The 17,673-nt window shown below is 37.7% G+C and overlaps 1 protein-coding gene across 1 annotated transcript in view; it reads left to right on the plus strand.

Annotated features, from left to right (window-relative positions):
* The window catches only part of LOC101327464 (diacylglycerol kinase beta), a 505,632-nt gene that overhangs the window by 337,134 nt on the left and 150,825 nt on the right, over positions 1 to 17,673 (plus strand). The window contains exon 15 of the mRNA XM_073809660.1: positions 9,211 to 9,223. Within this exon, the coding sequence (XP_073665761.1) occupies positions 9,211 to 9,223 (13 nt within the window). The remainder of the gene's footprint in view (positions 1 to 9,210; positions 9,224 to 17,673) is intronic.

Genomic DNA, 17,673 nt, shown 5'->3' on the forward strand with positions numbered 1-17,673 from the left:
CTGGTGGGGCAAGAGAACACATTTGAAGAGCTAAAGACATTCAGCAAGAAGTCACAATAGAATTAGCTAATTACTGGCCTGCTTACTTGGACTGTGTTCCTTTCTCTCCTACTAAACCGTAAAAATTATGACGGCAGGGAATATATCTCTTTTGTTTCCTTTTGTATTCCCCAGGACTGAGCTTGGTTCCTGGTACACAGTTAGTAACCCAATGATTATTTGTGTGTGGGGGGAGAAAAAAACCAGCGGAACCAGGGGAGAACCGGAAACCCATGAAGCTGAGGAAGAACTTTGTGCACATCACAGGGATACTTCAATGTTAACCTTACAGGTGATGCAACTGACGCAGCTTTTAAAATAGTGCTCAAACTTCAAACTCATAAAGTGGCTATATAGTGAAGTGAGGTTAAGAACTCAATTCTATCCAAAGCCAGTGTAGTTTCCAGTATACATTATAACTCTTAGAAAACAAAAACAAAAACACAGGCCTAGTTCTGAAGTATGGAGCCAGTGGATCCAGGGAACATTTCACTTTAGTTCTCTGCTCTATCAAGCCAGCCAGCCAAAAATTCTGAGAAAAAAATTCACTTCACTTGATGAAAGCTGAAATATAAACATATAATAACCAATATCAATATCTATTTTATTCTTATAAATATTAGCCAAAATAAAAAATCACTGTTCAAATCACAGCCAAATTCTTGCTACATTAATTAACAGCCCCTTCTTAGAAACCAAATGTAGAATGATTAATTTCTCCAGTAACTCTTTTGCTTTTCAACTAATATCTTTTATTCCCTTTTTGCTCACTTTATTTTAGTTTTATACATTATTAAGCTTTTCGTTGATTCTAGTCTGTTTAACTTCTTTATCTTGTTTTACTGACAATATAATACATATATAGTATATATATATGGGGGCGGACAGAGGGAGAGAGGGACTGTGACTGACTCAATGCCACTGGGATAAAACTGAATGATTCCAAATAAGTAAATAGTTTCTCAAAAAATTTAACTGCTTTAGAATGAATTAAATCCTACTTGGGACTGTCACCTCTAAGGGAAAAGATAAAAAATATCACTTAGATTTCAGGCCAACTAGATGAATAAATCTAATCTTCAAATTTAAGTCCTAGAATTAAACTAGGTCTTATCCATTCACTTTAACCCTCGAAAGTTCATCTGCTTTTGCTCTCTGCTTTTCTCGTACAAACTGACATTAATCATTTAGGTTAAAGTTTAAATATGAATGTCTGAAAAAATAAAGTCAAACAGACTTGGCAATCTAGTCATCTTGTCAAGCTGTGGAAATTACTGTGGAGTCATCTTCTTTCTAATATTTGTCTTTTAAAATAAGAAACCTGAAAAGACTATAATGATCAGTACTATGGTAAGATTGTTAGCAAATCAGGATCTTAAAATTACACTGACGCAACGTGTTGGGACACTGCCAATAAGACCTTCTATTCCCTGAAGCTAGTGGCAACTGTGCCATTTGATGGATCACAAACTACTAGATCTACAAGTGAATGCCGTCGTTAAACATGTCTGTGTTCAGAAAGCTTTGAATTTCTGCATTTGAACAGTGATTCCGAACATACCCTCTATATCCACATACATGAGAGAGGTCACTGTCTTTAAAATCAGTTCATTCTAATCATGACTGCATGACTGTCCCCCATGTCAACCTCACACCTAACTATCAGAGATTAGACCTCTACTTAATATCATTAGAAATGAGGTAAAAAAAAAAAAAAAGCAGACAAAACAAAAATATTGTGCAAGTAGATTAAGTTAAGTAAATAATAACAGCTAATAACAACAACAAAAAAATAAGTTCAGAATCTAAAGTAGTATTTTTGCGATATGTATGTACTTTGAGTGAATAGTCACAGATACTACAGTAATAACCTGTATAAACTTCAAAACTGGAGACTGCTTCTATCTTTGAAATAATTCTGTAGTATTGCCAAAGCTAATCAGTGTCAATAATCTAAATTCCTTAGCGGTTTTCACTAGGCTTAAAGTAGGCCTACCGTGTCATAAATGGACAAATTTTTACTTTATCGAGAAGTTGAAAAATTCCACAAATTTTCCATTAAAATTCACAGTATATTGAAATAGACATTTTATTTCTCATTTTAAAAATCAAAAGTCAGATTACATTTATGAACTCACTGCTGGACACTAAACTGGCAGTGATTGCTTACCAGGGGAAGTATCTGTGAACTGAACCTTGGCTAACATTTGAAGAGAAAACAATCTGCTTGGACTCTAATAAACTAAACCAGTGGGCTTCCGTGGTGGCGCAGTGGTTGAAAGTCCGCCTGCCGATGCAGGGGACACGGGTTCGTGCCCTGGTCTGGGAAGATCCCGCGTGCCGCGGAGCGGCTGGGCCCGTGAGCCGTGGCTGCTGAGCCTGCGCGTCCGGAGCCTGTGCTCCGCAACGGGAGAGGCCACAACAGTGAGAGGCCTGCGCACCGCAAAAAAAAAAACAAAAAAGAAAAACAAAACTAAACCAGCAATTTCTTTTCTCGAAGCTCATCTCATTACCTGGCCTTCCGAGGCAGAAAACTGGATGTAAGTGAATGCTGTGAGGCTTAGCACAAAGTGAGACAGTGGAATGTTATGTATTATGACAAGAAAATGTGGTAATATTTCAGAAATCAAAATGCTCTTAATGGTGCAATAAAAAAAATCTATAAAACACCACACTATAAAAATAAGCTCTCTTATATTAACTGGGTGTAATGATGCCAAATGTAGAACCCTGACAGCCTAGGCAGATCTCAAAAAAATAAATAAAATCTAAAAAAGATAATTCATCTGAAAGTTAGTCATTTTAACTTGAAGCAAATGAATAAACCTTACCTTTAACTTGAAGAATTACAGGTTGATTTGTTATTTTTGAAAAAGAAAATTTGCAACCTCCTTCTTAAGGTTTGTGTATTTATCAGTGTGTGTGTGTGTGTGTGTGAGTGTGTGATGCTAATTCTACAAGAGGAAGCTGTATAGACTACAGACATATAACATAAAAAAATAAAATAAGAATGAAGAAGCCCATTTTCTAATTTAGGATTTCATTACAACATTAAATTATTTGTGTGTATGATAGTATATCCCCTCTAATACTTGACAGATTTTTCAGTCCTCAGGTGATAAATAGCTGGGATAAATAAATATCTTTTTTGCCTTGCAGTATATCTATGATAACCAAATTATACAATGAGATGTTAGGCTTCTCCTAACTTCCATCGTCTAGTAGACTAATCTCAAGAATCTTTTCTTTTTTTAAGATTGATTTATTTAGGCTGCACCGAGTCTTCATTGTGGCATGTGGGATCTTCATTGTGGCATGTTTAGTTGCAGCATGCAGGATCTTTAGGTGCAGCTTTTGGGACTCTTAGTCGCAGCATGCATGCAGTATCTAGTTCCCTGACCAGGGAAGGAACCCAGGCCCCCTGCATTGGGAGTGTGGAGTCTTACCCACTGGACCACCAGGGAAGTCCCTAATCTCAAGAATCTTAAAGATATTTTTTCTTGGCCAAAGATTCATTCGTGTTGAGAATAAAGACCAAAAGAATACCTGCCATCATAGATCTTAAATTATAGCAAAGATTTTACAATAAGTAAAAGATAAAAAATATATGCAAAAACTTCTAAATTCAGCTTCATCATATGGAGCTTTCTAATATGAGGGAAATAAACAAGGTGATATAGAGTAATTGGTGGGTGGCTTTGCATTTAGAATGAGTGGTCAAGGAATGCATCTCTAAGAAAGCTGCAATTAATTTTAAGCTGAAAAATGAGGAAACGGTTATGTGACAAGCCAATAAAAGTGTCTTGCTGGAAGAGAAGGAAGTTCAGGTGCAGAGACCGATGTGGGTAAAATTTTTTTGTCTCTTTGAGCAGGAGCAAGGAGCTCTGTTTGCCTAGAGTGGAATGAGCAGGGGGAAAGCAGGCTATTTTCAGATGAGAGTAGGAGACAGACAATGGCAGGTTATTGGAAGGTTTCCAGTAGGGAACAACATGATCTAATAAACACTTTAATAGTCTTAGGATAAAACATAGCACTCATGTATGTACACAGGTGTCAACAAAAAATACACTTCAGTGATTTGTCACCGAGTGATCACCTGTGTAAACATCACCAAAAAACAGAACATCAGCAGCATCCCAGAAAATTCCTTTATGTCCTCTCTTCAATTGCAAGCCACTGCTCACCGCATTAGAGACCATTATCCTGACTCTGATTATAAATGCTTTCTTGATTTTCCATGTAATTTTAACACCTAACAAGGCATCCCTAAACATTATAGTTTAAATTGCATGTTGAAATAAATTCAGTCATTTAGTATTTATTCTTCTATATCTACATTTATTTATTCGAGATTATATTTGTGAAATTTGCTTGTTTTGTTGTCTTTGGCTTTAGTTTGTTCATATTTGTTACTATAAAGTATTACAGAGATTGAGAGAATCACAACAGAACTGGAGTCCCTGGGAGAGTCTGCCTAATTCCAGTTGGCTCTTATTGCTAGAGTACTGCCATTTGGGGTCCCAAATGAAGAAAAAGAGTGTTTCCCAAGCCACCTACTTTCCTGGCCTGGAACTCAGTCCCATGAGTGTGACAGAAACACTCTTTACTCTATCAGCCACCCCTCCTGGAATGAATGAAAGCCCACAGGGCAAAAGTCATCCACCTGCCCTGGGGATCTCCATCCATAGTCAGATGGTAGCCCAGTTTCTTTTCTCTCTTATTAGCTTTCTGAGCCTTTAAGTAGATGGATATATACATATAAACACACATGTACGCACATACACATAAATCTGTTCGTGTATATGTACATGAATATGTTTATGTATATGCATGCATATGTATATAACAGCACTAGTTGTTCTCTTTGTAGGATTGGCCCAAATTACCTAGTTCTTATTACAATAAGTAAAGTCTCCCTGATTTGTATTTTAAAAAAATACTGACTGCCTTAAGGAGAATGGATTTATTTAAGTGGTAAGAGTTGAAGACAGGATATAAACTAGACCAGTAATGCTGTTGTTTGTGCAACAGATGAAGATGTCTTTGGCTGGATATGATAGCTGTAGAGAGAGATTTTTTTGCTTTATGTAGAAATCTCAGGACTTGCCAATTGTTAGGATACGTATGATATGGGAAATAGAGGTTTTAAAGAGGTTGACTTCCAAGGGAAAATTGTTTCTAGGATCAACTATTCCTATTCCACTGCAACTAGGTATCTTAGTCAAATGAGATTATCTTCTTTGGTGTTATTCTTTAACATTGTATTTTTAAAATATATTCTCAGATTTTAGGTTTTGGAAATATATTTATAAGATGATACATGTGTTAAAACAAATAAAATTTCAAATACCACAAACAGATAAACTAAAGGAAGAATAGTACAGTCTTTTATTTTTAAAACCTTGGCTATTAAAATCATGTCAAGTATATACAAATATATTGCAGGCTGCATGTGTTGTATGAAACTCTGATGCCTAATAGTGTAGGAAAGCTAAAATCCAATCAAATCTGCATCCAGTTAAAGGATTTCCTTAAGAAAACCCATGTGGTTCAAAACAAATGTAGTCTTTGATAAACTATTGTCTAATGAGTTTCTCTGCTGAGTGAGTCATTGAATTCAACAACCATTTGCTTTAGTTGAAATGAGGTACCTGAAAGTTCATTGTTGAGACTGGAAATAAAACTATTCAAAACCAGGAAATTAAAAAAGAGTAGAGCCATAGAGGAGACATTTCTATGAATGATATATTTGTTAAAACTGGATTCTGGATGTCTAAGAAAGTCAGGATTAAAGGCAAGAAGGACAAGTATTAAAGAACAAAAGAAATGTCTAATATAGGAATGAAATATGAAGTCAAGAGAAAATTTTAAATTTGACTGAAAGTATTGAGAGATATATAGAAGAGTTAACTTTATCGGGTAAGTTTGTAATTACTAATTACTAATAAAATAAATGATCATTTTCACAAAGGGCTTTTAAATGTGGAGTAAGTGATACACTGGGTAACTGTAACAGTATCATTGTACGCATCAATCTGTGAATCATATCATTGACCATTTAAGAAATATCATAATAATGATTAGAGGAGAAAGAAGTGAAACAGGACAAATAAGGTGTACTTTGCTATTATATTTAAAACAATGGTGACATCTAAAATAGAAACAAACTTTTCTTGAGTTAATTTTATTAGGAAATATTTACATCACATAAGATTGGAAAATATTGGTGGACTTCAGAAATTACAGTAGAGATATTTTATAATTCTTGGTAGATTTCTTTTGGCAATCATAAAAGGGCAATTATATTCTTCTCTGTGAGTTTGGAAGTAGTTAGTATACGATTATCATGACCTTATGGTCCTGTATTATAGGGGATCATGCCATTTTAAAATACTTTCTTCCTATGGTTGTAAATGCAGGGATTTTGGGGGATGTTTTGTTTCTGTTTTGGCTCAGTAATACTAATAATTATAACACAAATTATTAACAATAGCTCTATAGACAATACTTCTCAGGAGTGAAGAGTGGAGGGTATGCCCCATGGAGACCTGTAGTAACACAATATAAGAAAGGTAGCAAGTGTAAAAGTAAACCCCAAGTGAGTTTATAACTGTGGCCCCTTTCTGTCTTTCCCCAAACCCCTCATATACTCTCCTATCCATTTAGTCAAACCATGTGACTCAGTTTTTGATTCATAAAATATTATCACCATGGGTATAACATGGTGTGTGGGTGTGGGTGTGGAGAGAGAGACAGAGAGAGAGAGAAGGAGGGAGGGAGAGGGAGAGAGAAAGAAAATATGAGAATGAACGATGAGCTGAAATGCGGATAACACTTTGTAGTTGTTTTTGGTCTAAATGAAGCACATTAGTAGTTTTGTTAACCTTATTTAGCTTTCTGTGTTGAAACTAATCTGGCTTTTCCCCCAAAACTTTGGTTAATATATTCTGTAATTTATTCATCACCCTTTTAATATTGAGTCCTTAAAATGAATCAAAAACTACTCCAGAATATTATGATACATTGGTCAAATGACTTGTTATAGAAATGTAATTCTACATTTATTTAGGCTTTTCTACATGGGGCTTTTTTCCTCTACTTTTCTCCCTAGAAACTATACATTGTAGCCAGTCTTGAACTGTTATAAAATGTCCCTTTACTTTTTCTACCTGCTAGTACCTACCTTTCCTCCAATACTCTACTTCCATAGCCAGCACCTCCACTAACTTTGGATAGATATAAATTAAAATTATGAGGATTGGTTAGAAAATAACCAATTATAGAAAAGAACATTAAAGCTCATGAAACAAGGTTGAGGGAGGGTTGAAGATTCAGATACTTATTTACTGGGAAGCAAGAGTAAGTTCTGTGTTTTTGACAGCGTGTATTGAAAATAAACTACTGCAGAAAACCATGTCCAAGAAAAAAAATAAGTGAAGTTGCAGGTCCCATAACCCTGAACTCAGACAGAAAATGAAGATAAGTAAAAATCTAAACCACACAGGCCTTTTAACAGATTCCTTTTAGCTACATGCAGTTTTGTATAACTCAAACACATTTTTGGTCCCTGAAACATATTTAAGAAATAAAAGGAGAAGGGCCTTCAAGGTGACAGAGGAGTAAGATGTGGAGATCAACTTCCTCCCCACAGATACATCAAAAATACATCTATATGTGGAACAATTCCTACAGAACACCTACTGAATGCTGGAAGAAGACCTCAGACTTCCCAAAAGGCAAGAAACTCCCCACGTTCCTGACCGAGTGGCTGACAGTGCTCCAGCCTAGTGTCAGCCCTGAGCCTCTGAGGTGGGAGAGCCAAGTTCAGGACACTTGACCACCACACCAGAGACCTCCTGGCCCCACATAATATCAGTCAGCGAGAACTCTCCCAGAGATCTCTGTCTCAACGCTAAGACCCAGCTCCACTCAACGACCAGCAAGCTCCAGTGCTGGATACCCCATGACAAACAACTAGCAAGGCAGGAACACAACTGCAACCATTAGCGGAGAGGCTGCCTAAAATCACAATAAGTTCACAGACACCACCAAAACACACCACTGGGTGCAGTCCTGCCCACCAGAAAGACAAGATCCAGCCCCACCAACAAGAACACAGGCACCAGTCCCCTCCACCAGGAAGCCTACACAAACCACTGAACCAACCTTACCCACTGTGGGCAGACACCAAAAACAATGGGAACTATATACCTGCAGCCCCGAAAAGGAGAAAAGGAGACCCCAAACACAGTAAGTAAAACAAAATGAGAAGACAGAGAAATACACAGCAGATGAAGGAGCAAAGTAAAAAGTAAAAACCCACCAGACCAAATAAATGAAGAGGAAATGGGCAATCCACCTGAAAAAGAATTCAGAGTAATGATAGTAAATATGATCCAAAATCTTGGAAATAGAATGGAGAAAATACAAGAAACGTTTAACAAGGACCTAGAAGAACTAAAGAGCAAACAAACAATGATGAACAACACAATAAATGAAATAAAATTTCTCTAGAAGGAATCAATAGCAGAATAACTGAGGCAGAACGGATAAGTAACCTAGAACATAAAATAGTGGGAATAACTACCACAGAGCAGAATAAAGAAAAAAGAATGAAAAGAATTGAGGACAGTCTCAGAGACCTCTGGGGCAACTTTAAACGCATCAACATTTGAATAATAGGGGTCCCAGAAGAAGAAGAGAAAAAGAAAGGGACTGAGAAGATATTTGAAGAGATTATAGTTGAAAACGTCACTAATATGGGAAAGGAAATAATCAAGTCAAGGAAGTGCAGAGAGTCCCATACAAGATAAATCCAAGGAGAAACACACCAAGACACAAATTAATCAAACTATCAAAAATTAAACACAAAGAAAAAATATTAAAAGCAGTAAGGGAAAAGCAACAAATAGCATACAAGGGAATCCCCATAAGGTTAACAGCTTATCTTTCAGCAGAAACTCTGCAAGCCAGAAGGGAGTGGTGGGACATATTTAGAGTGATGAAAGAGAAAACCTACAACCAATATTAGTCTACCCAGCAAGGATCTCATTCAGATTTGATGGAGAAATTAAAACCTTTACACACAAGCAAAAGCTAAGAGAATTCAGCACCACCAAACCAGCTTTACAACAAATGCTAAGGAACTTCTCTAGGCAGGAAAAAGAAGAGCAGTAAAAGACCTGCAAAAACTAACCCAAAACAATTAAGAAAATGGTAATAGGAACACGCATACTGATAATTACCTGAAAGGTAAATGGCTTAAACGTTCCATCCAAAAGACATAGACTGGCTGAATGGATAAAAAAACAAGACCCGTATATATTGCGATCTACGAGAGACCCACTTCAGACCTAGGGACACATACAGACTGAAAGAGTGGGGATGGAAGAAGATATTCCATGCAAATGGAAATCAAAAGAAAGCTGGAGGAGCAATTCTCATATCAGACAATATAGACTTTAAAGTAAAGACTATTACAAGAGACAAAATTGGACACTACATAATGATCAAGGGATCAATCCAAGAAGAAGATATAACAATTGTAAATATTTATGCACCCAACATAGGAGTACCTCATTACATAAATCAAATGCTAAGAGCCATAAAGAGGAAATCGACAGTAACACAATCATACTAGGGGGCTTTAACACCCCACTTTCACCAATGAACAGATCATCCAAAATGAAAATAAGGAAACACAAGCTTTAAATGACCCATTAAACAAGATGGACTTAATTGATATTTGTAGGACATTCCATCCCAGAACAACAGAATACACTTTTTCTCAAGGGCTCATGGAACATTCTCCAGGATAGATCATATCTTGGGTAACAAACCAAGCCTTGGTAAATTTAAGGAAATTGAAATTGTATCAAGTATGTTTTCTGACCACAATGTTATGAGACTAGGTATCAATTACAGGAAAAAAACTGTAAAAAATACAAACACAGCGATGCTAAACTAAATAAGCAAGAGATCACTGAAGAAATCAAAAAATACCTAGAAACAAATGACAGTGAAAACATGACGACCCAAAACCTATGAGATGCAGCAAAAGCAGTTCGAAGAGGGAAGTTTATAGCTATACAAGCCTACCTCAAGAAACATCTCAAATAAACAACCTAACCTTACACCTAAAGCAACTAGAGAAAGAGGAAAAAAAAACCCAAAGTTAGCAGAAGGAAAGTAATCATAAAGATCAGATCAGAAATAAATGAAAAAGAAATGAAGGAAACAATAGCAAAGATCAGTCAAACTAAAAGCTGGTTCTTTGAGAAGGTAAACAAAATTGATAAACCATTACCCAGACTCATCAAGAAAAAAAGGGAGAAGACTCAAGTCAACAGAATTAGAAATGAAAAAGAAGTAACAACTGACACGGCAGAAATACAGAGGATCATGAGAGATTACTACAGGCAACTCTATGCCAATAAAATGGATAACCTGGAAGAAATGGACAAATTCTTAGAAAAGTACAACCTTCAAAGACTGAACCAGGAAGAAATAGAAAATATAAACAGACCAATCACAAGCACTGAAATTGAAACTGTGATTAAAAATCTTCCAACAAACAGAAGCCCAGGACCAGATGGCTTCACAGGCGATTTCTATCAAACATTTAGAGAAGAGCTAACACCTATCCTTCTCAAACTCTTCCAAAATATAGCAGAGGGAGGAATGCTCCCAAACTCATTCTTCAAGGCCAATGTCACCCTGATACCAAAACCAGACAAAGATGTCACAATGAAAGAAAACTACAGGCCAGTATCACTGATGAACATAGATGCAAAAATCCTCAACAAAATACTAGCAAACAGAATTCAGCAGCACATTAAAAGGATCATACACCATGACCAAGTGGGGTTTATCCCAGGAATGCAAGGATTCTTCAATACATGCAAATCAGTCAATGTGAAACACCATAGTAATAAACTGAAGATAAAAACCATATGATCATCTCAATAGATGCAGAAAAAGCTTTTGACAAATTCAACACCAATTTATGATAAAAACCCTCCACAAAGTAGGCATAGAGGGAACTTACCTCAACATAAAAAAGGCCATATATGACAAACCCACAGCCAACATCGTTCTCAGTGGTGACAAACTGAAACCATTTCCACTAAGATCAAGAACAAGACAAGGTTGTCCACTGTCTCCACTATTATTCAACATAGTTGTGGAAGACTTAGCCACAGCAGTCAGAGAAGAAAAAGAAATAAAAGGAATCCAAATAAGGAAAGAAGAGGTAAAGCTGTCGCTGTTTGCAGATGACATGGTACTATACATAGAGAATCCTAAAGATGCTACCAGAAAACTGCTAGAGCTAATCAATGAATTTGGTAAAGTAGCAGGATACAAAATTAATGCACAGAAATCTCTTCTATTCCTATACACTGATGATGAAAAATCTGAAAGTGAAATTAAGGAAACATTCCCATTCACCACTGCAACAAAAAGAATAAAATACCTACGAATAAACCTAGCTAAAGAGACAAAAGACCTGTATGCACAAAACTATAAAACACTGATGTAGGAAATTAAAGATGATAGAAACAGATGGAGAGATACACCGTGTTCTTGGATTGGAAGAATCAACATTGTGAAAATGACTATACTACAAAAAGCAGTCTACCGATTCAGTGCAATCCCTATCCAACTATCAATGGCATTTTTCACAGAACTAGAGCAAAAAATGTCACAATTTATATGGAAACACAAAAGACCCGGAATAGCCAAAGCAATCTGTAGAAAGAAAAACGGAGCTGGAGGAATCAGGCTCCCTGACTTCAGACTATACTATATAGCTACAGTAATCAAGACAGTATGGTACTGGCACAAAAAAACAGAAATATAGATCAATGGAACAGGATAGAAAGCCCAGAGATAAACCCATGCACATATGGTCACCTTATTTTTGATAAAGGAGGCAAGAATATACAATGGATAATAGACAGTCTCTTCAATAAGTGGTGCTGGGAAAACTGGACAGCAACATGTAAAAGAATGAAATTAGAATACTCCCTATCACCATACACAAAAATAAACTCAAAATGGATTAAAGATGTAAATCGAAGGCCAGACACTATAAAACTCTTAGAGGAAAACATAGGCGGAACACTCTATGACATAAATCACAGGAAGATCCTTTTTGACCCACCTGCTAGAGAAATGGAAATAAAAACAAAACAAACAAATGGGACCTAATGAAACTTAAAAGCTTTTGCACAGCAAAGGAAACCATAAACAAGGTGAAAAGACAACCCCCCAGGATGGGAGAAAATATTTGCAAATGAAGCAACTGACAAAGGATTAATCTGCAAAATTTGCAAGGCACCTCATGCAGCTCAATATCAATAAAACAAACAACCCAATCCAAAAATGGGCAGAAGACCTAAATAGACATTTCTCCAAAGAAGATATACAGATTGCCAAGAAACTCATGAAGGGATGCTCAACATCACTAATCATTAGAGAATTGCTAATCAAAACTACAGTGAGGTCTCACCTCACACTTGTCAGAATGGCCATCATCAAAAACTCCACAAACAATATGGGGCTTCCCTGGTGGCGCAGTGATTGAGAGTCCGCCTGCCGATGCAGGGGACACGGGTTCGTGCCCCGGTCCGGGAAGATCCCACATGCCGCAAAGCGACTGGGCCCGTGAGCCATGGCTGCTGGGCCTGCGCGTCCGGAGCCTGTGCTCCGCAGCAGAAGAGGCCACAACAGTGAGAGGCCCGCGTACCCCAAAAAAAAAAAAAAAAAAAAAAAAAAAAATCTACAAACAATAAATGCGGCAAGGGTGTGGAGAAAAGGGAACCCTCTTGCACTCTTGGTGGGAATGTAAATTGGTACAGCCACTATGGAGAACAGTATGGAGGTTCCTTAAAAAACTAAAAATAGAAGTACCATACAACCCAGCAATCCCACTACTGGGCATATACGCTGAGAAAACCATAATTCGAAAAGAGTCATGTACCACAATGTTCATTGCAGCTCTATTTCCAATAGTCAGGACATGGAAGCAACCTAAGTGTCCATTGACAGGTGAATGGATAAAGAAGATGTGGCACATATATACAATGGAATATTACTCAGCCATAAAAAGAAATGAAATTGTGTTATTTGTAGTGAGGTGGATGGACCTAGAGTCTGTCATACAGAGTGAAGTAAGTCAGAAAGAGAAAAACAAACACCATATGCTAACACATATATATGAATTTAAAAAACTGGTTCTGAAGAACCTAGGAGCAGGACAGGAATTAAGATGCAAACATAGGGAGTGGACTTGAGGCCACAGGGAGGGGGAATGGTAAGCTGTGACGGAGTGAGAGAGTTGCATGTACGTATATACACTACCAAACGTAAAATAGATAGCTAGTGGGAAGCAGCCACATAGCACAGGGAGATCAGCTCGGTGCTTTGTGACCACCTAGAGGGGTGGGATAGGGAGGGTGGGAGGGTGGGAGACGCAAGAGGAAAGAGATATTGGGGACATATGTATATGTATAACTGATTCACTTTGTTATAAAGCAGAAACTAACAAACAAAAAAAAATTTGTCTTTGGCACTGAGTTTGTGCTAATTTGTTTCAGCAATAGAACGCTAATAAAGAAGGGAGAGTCAGAAAAACAGACTGTACAAAGTCAGAGAGGAAAGTTGTAAAAAATTCAGCAAGAACAGCATATAAGGACTTTGAAAGTTATTCAGAGTGAAGTAGGAAACCATGGAGGGTTTTAAACTAGAGGGTTTTAGAAAGTAAACTCAGTCTGCTCTGTGGAGGATGGATTATAGGCAAGCCAGAAGGATATCACCTAGAAAAACAGGCAAATAGAAAAGAGAAGGAAGCCCAGGAAGAGATGAGGAGTAGACAAAGAAAAAAGTACTAGAGGGCTTCCCTGGTGGCGCAGTGGTTGAGAGTCCGCTTGCCGATGCAGGGGACACGGGTTCGTGCCCCGGTCCGGGAAGATCCCACATGCCGCGGAGCAGCTGGGCCCGTGAGCCATGGCCGCTGAGCCTGCGCGTCCGGAGCCTGCGCATCCGGAGCCTGTGCTCCGCAACGGGAGACGCCACAACAGTGAGAGGCCCGCGTACCACAAAAAAAAAAAAAAAAAAAAAATACTAGAAAGACAACCCATTTGTTACCATTACCTATTTTGAATGGTTACAGGTCAGGTGATTCATATGTTTTCTTTTTTAGTTTTTTCTTTCTGTTTTATAAGTTTCTTTATTGAGCATATTTTACATAAGTACTCTTTAAAAAATAGCAATATATGGCATAGGACTTGGAGAATAAATCAGCCACAGGTATGTGATATTAGTTCCTATCCTGTGAAGAGAAAAGAAGATGACATTGGGTAATGCACAATGGAATGAAATACAGAAACCATGGGAAGATTTCATGGTTTTCCCTGTTTGCCTTCATCTTGGCAGGTACAAATAGAAGTTGGGCACTGAGATATTTTTATCATGCACCTGCAGACTCAGATAAACTGTTTTTCTTGACATGATTTCTCAGGAGTTTTTATATTTTTATGTGAGCAAATTTATAAAAGAAGCTTTATTTCCAGACTATTCAGTGATTTGCTGTTTCTAAGCTTAATGTCTGTACTAAACTAATAATGTGCATATTCAACAAATAACAATATCTCTAATTTAAATATAAAGAAAATTATTTTTTAAACACATATATTTGAAGGGACATGTCAGTAGATGTCTACTGAACTTTTTTCTTTTTTTCGTTTATCCTCTCATCCAAAGAATGATTTACATGAGGCTTCCCTGGCAGTGTCGTGGTTAAGACTCCGTGCTCCCAATGCAGGGGGCACGGGTTCGATCCCTGGTCAGGGAACTAAGATTCCACTTGGCACACAGCGCTGCCAAAAAATAAAATTAAAATAAATTTTTTAAAAATTACCAATACATTCTAATTCAAAAAAAAAAAAAAAAAAAAAACAATGATTTACACACAGTCATTTGAGCTTTCTCAGTCTTTGATTCGGCCATCCAGAAAGCCCAGAACACTAGTTCACTAATTTTTGATCTGGCGTTTTGCATCATGCAGAGATGGCCCAAAATGAAACCAGCAGTGGCCAAAGCTCTGCATACTTATCTTATACGTTCTTTAATGAAGTAAGAGCCACTGTCAAGACCAGCACCTCTGAGAAACCTGATTTCAAAACCAGAAACCTCTCATCTCATCATCTGAAATCAGATAGAAGGTATGCAGAGGCTCTCTCCAAGTGCAGATAGGTTAAATAGTTTTCTTAGGATGGCAGTACAATTCATCCATAGGTAAGACCACCCAGGATCTGAATTGAATGAGCCATTTAATAAAATGTACTTTCACCTGCTGGTTTAAGTATTGATACTCCCAGAGAAAGAATGGTATAGATCTGTCCAAAAACTGGTTCCCTGATTAGGAGTTCCAAAACACTGCTGAAATATACCTTTTATTTTGGGACAATTTATTAAAAAAAAAAAAAACACAGGTTTGAATTGTAGTCAATCCAAGATATGAATATGAGCAAATAGAGTTCAGCTGACAGAGAATGGGAATTTTGCTGCGACACTTTTGCGGTACGCGGGCCTGTCACTGTTGTGGCCTCTCCCGTTGTGGAGCACAGGCTCCAGACGCGCAGGCTCAGCGGCCATGGCTCACGGGCCCAGCCGCTCCCCGGCATGTGGGATCTTCCCGTACCGGGGCACGAACCCGTGTCCCCTGCGTCGGCAGGTGGACTCTCAACCACTGCGCCACCAGGGAAGCCCTTGCTGCGACACTTTTCACAGCTTGAATACACTTAAAATACTGTGAGAAAGACAGGCTTACCCTGTTTTGCATTCTTAGTCAGTGCTGACAGTGTCGTGCCATTTTGCAAGGGAAGATCCAGCAGAAGAAAGAGAAGGCAACATAAGTGAATCATGTCATATCCACTATAGATGAAAATGCAGTGAAAGAGAGAACTTCTCATAGAGAAGGACTTTTGAACTTTAACATTATAATTAATATCTTCCCAAAAGACATTCACAATTACTTTTTAAAACCAAAAATATTAGACCAAAGTGACCTTTCACAAACAGAATGAATAAGTTGTCATAATTTCTACTGTTTCCACTGCATTGATAAACATAACATTCAAACCTCAAAAGTGAGCATTTGTCCCTCAGAGATTGTGCCTCTTTTGTGAAGAAATTGAAAATAAGGTAAATAGTAGATGTTACTAGCAATTTCCAGAAGGTACTCTATCTGAAACTCCTGAGATTAGCTCTCAGCTCTCTGTGCCAATGTTTGCTTTGTTGTCTAAAATGACATTATGGTCTGCTGCTTACAGAAGCAAAACATTTAGTGCAACAAAATATTTGTTGCCTACTTATAGGGTTTGTGATTTTTTTACTAGCAATGGCAGAATTTTCTGCTTACATTGAATAATTTACCTGGATGTATTCCTGCCATTTACTATTTACTATTTAGAAATCTATAAAAATTTCTGAGAATGAAATTTTAAAATTGGGACTTTTATCTGGGTCACATAAAAGGAATTACACTGAAAATTTTTTTCATCAAAACAAAAATGGTAGGGGCTTCCCTGGTGGTCCGGTGAGTAAGACTCCACACTCCCAATGCAGGGGGCCTGGGTTCGATCCCTGGTCGGGGAACTAGATCCTGCATGCATGCTGCAACTAAGAGTCCGCATGCCACAACTAAGAAGTCCGCATGCTGCAACTAAAGGTCTCACGTGCCACAACTAAGACCTGGCATAGCCTAAATAAGTAAATAAATAAATGTTTTTTTTAAAAAAACTGGTAGAGAGAAACAGTTTCAAGCTTCCATTCGGTCTAGGTCTTCAAGTACCGAAAACTATAGATTCCTATAAGACTGGTTGGAGAATTTACTCTAAGGAGGATTTAAGATTCCTGAACCCAAAAAAATTGGGATTACCAAGGAAAGAGCCAAAGTCTGAGAAGACATTTTAGGACCCATTTCACTTCAAGCTCGTGTCTACTTGAGACATAAATGAAATTTTTTCATGTACCTGGGCCAATAATAAAGAAATTCCTTGAATTAATGTTTTATCTCTCTGTTCTTAACAATGAACAGCATTTGCCTACTTTTAGATAGTGTGATATTTTGGCACTTCCTCCCTAATATTTTAGGGTGGGGGGCACAATGGGTCCGTTATTTGTGATCATTTTCCTTGACCACAGAATTACAGTCCATCCAAGTGTCTAACTAACATTCCCTGATTTAGTCCACCGTGGCAGGCAATCTCACTCCTGGAAATTATGTTGCCTGATGCCATCTGTGGTAAACTGTATTATTGTTCACAGACTTTCCCCTGATAGAAGAAAGTGTTACATTTGCTCATATAACTTCTTGACTTCCGGTGTGACATGAGACTCTCATTGCCGAATAGCGTATGAGCAGAAGTAGTGGGTGTGTCCTCTGGGCAGAACCTTTAAGAACCAGTGTATAGTTAGCATGTCCTTTCTTCCCCGCCGTTGCAACGGCTAGCAGTGTTCCAGGTAGATTGAAGGAAATATGCAGCCAACTTACAAATTCATCTTGGATGTGTAGCACGAATAAAAAATAAAACCTCGGGCTTCCCTGGTGGCGCAGTGGTTGGGAGTCCG

The sequence above is a fragment of the Tursiops truncatus genome, chromosome 9 (genome assembly GCF_011762595.2).
Source record: "Tursiops truncatus isolate mTurTru1 chromosome 9, mTurTru1.mat.Y, whole genome shotgun sequence".
In the NCBI taxonomy this organism is placed as follows: Eukaryota; Metazoa; Chordata; class Mammalia; order Artiodactyla; family Delphinidae; genus Tursiops; species Tursiops truncatus.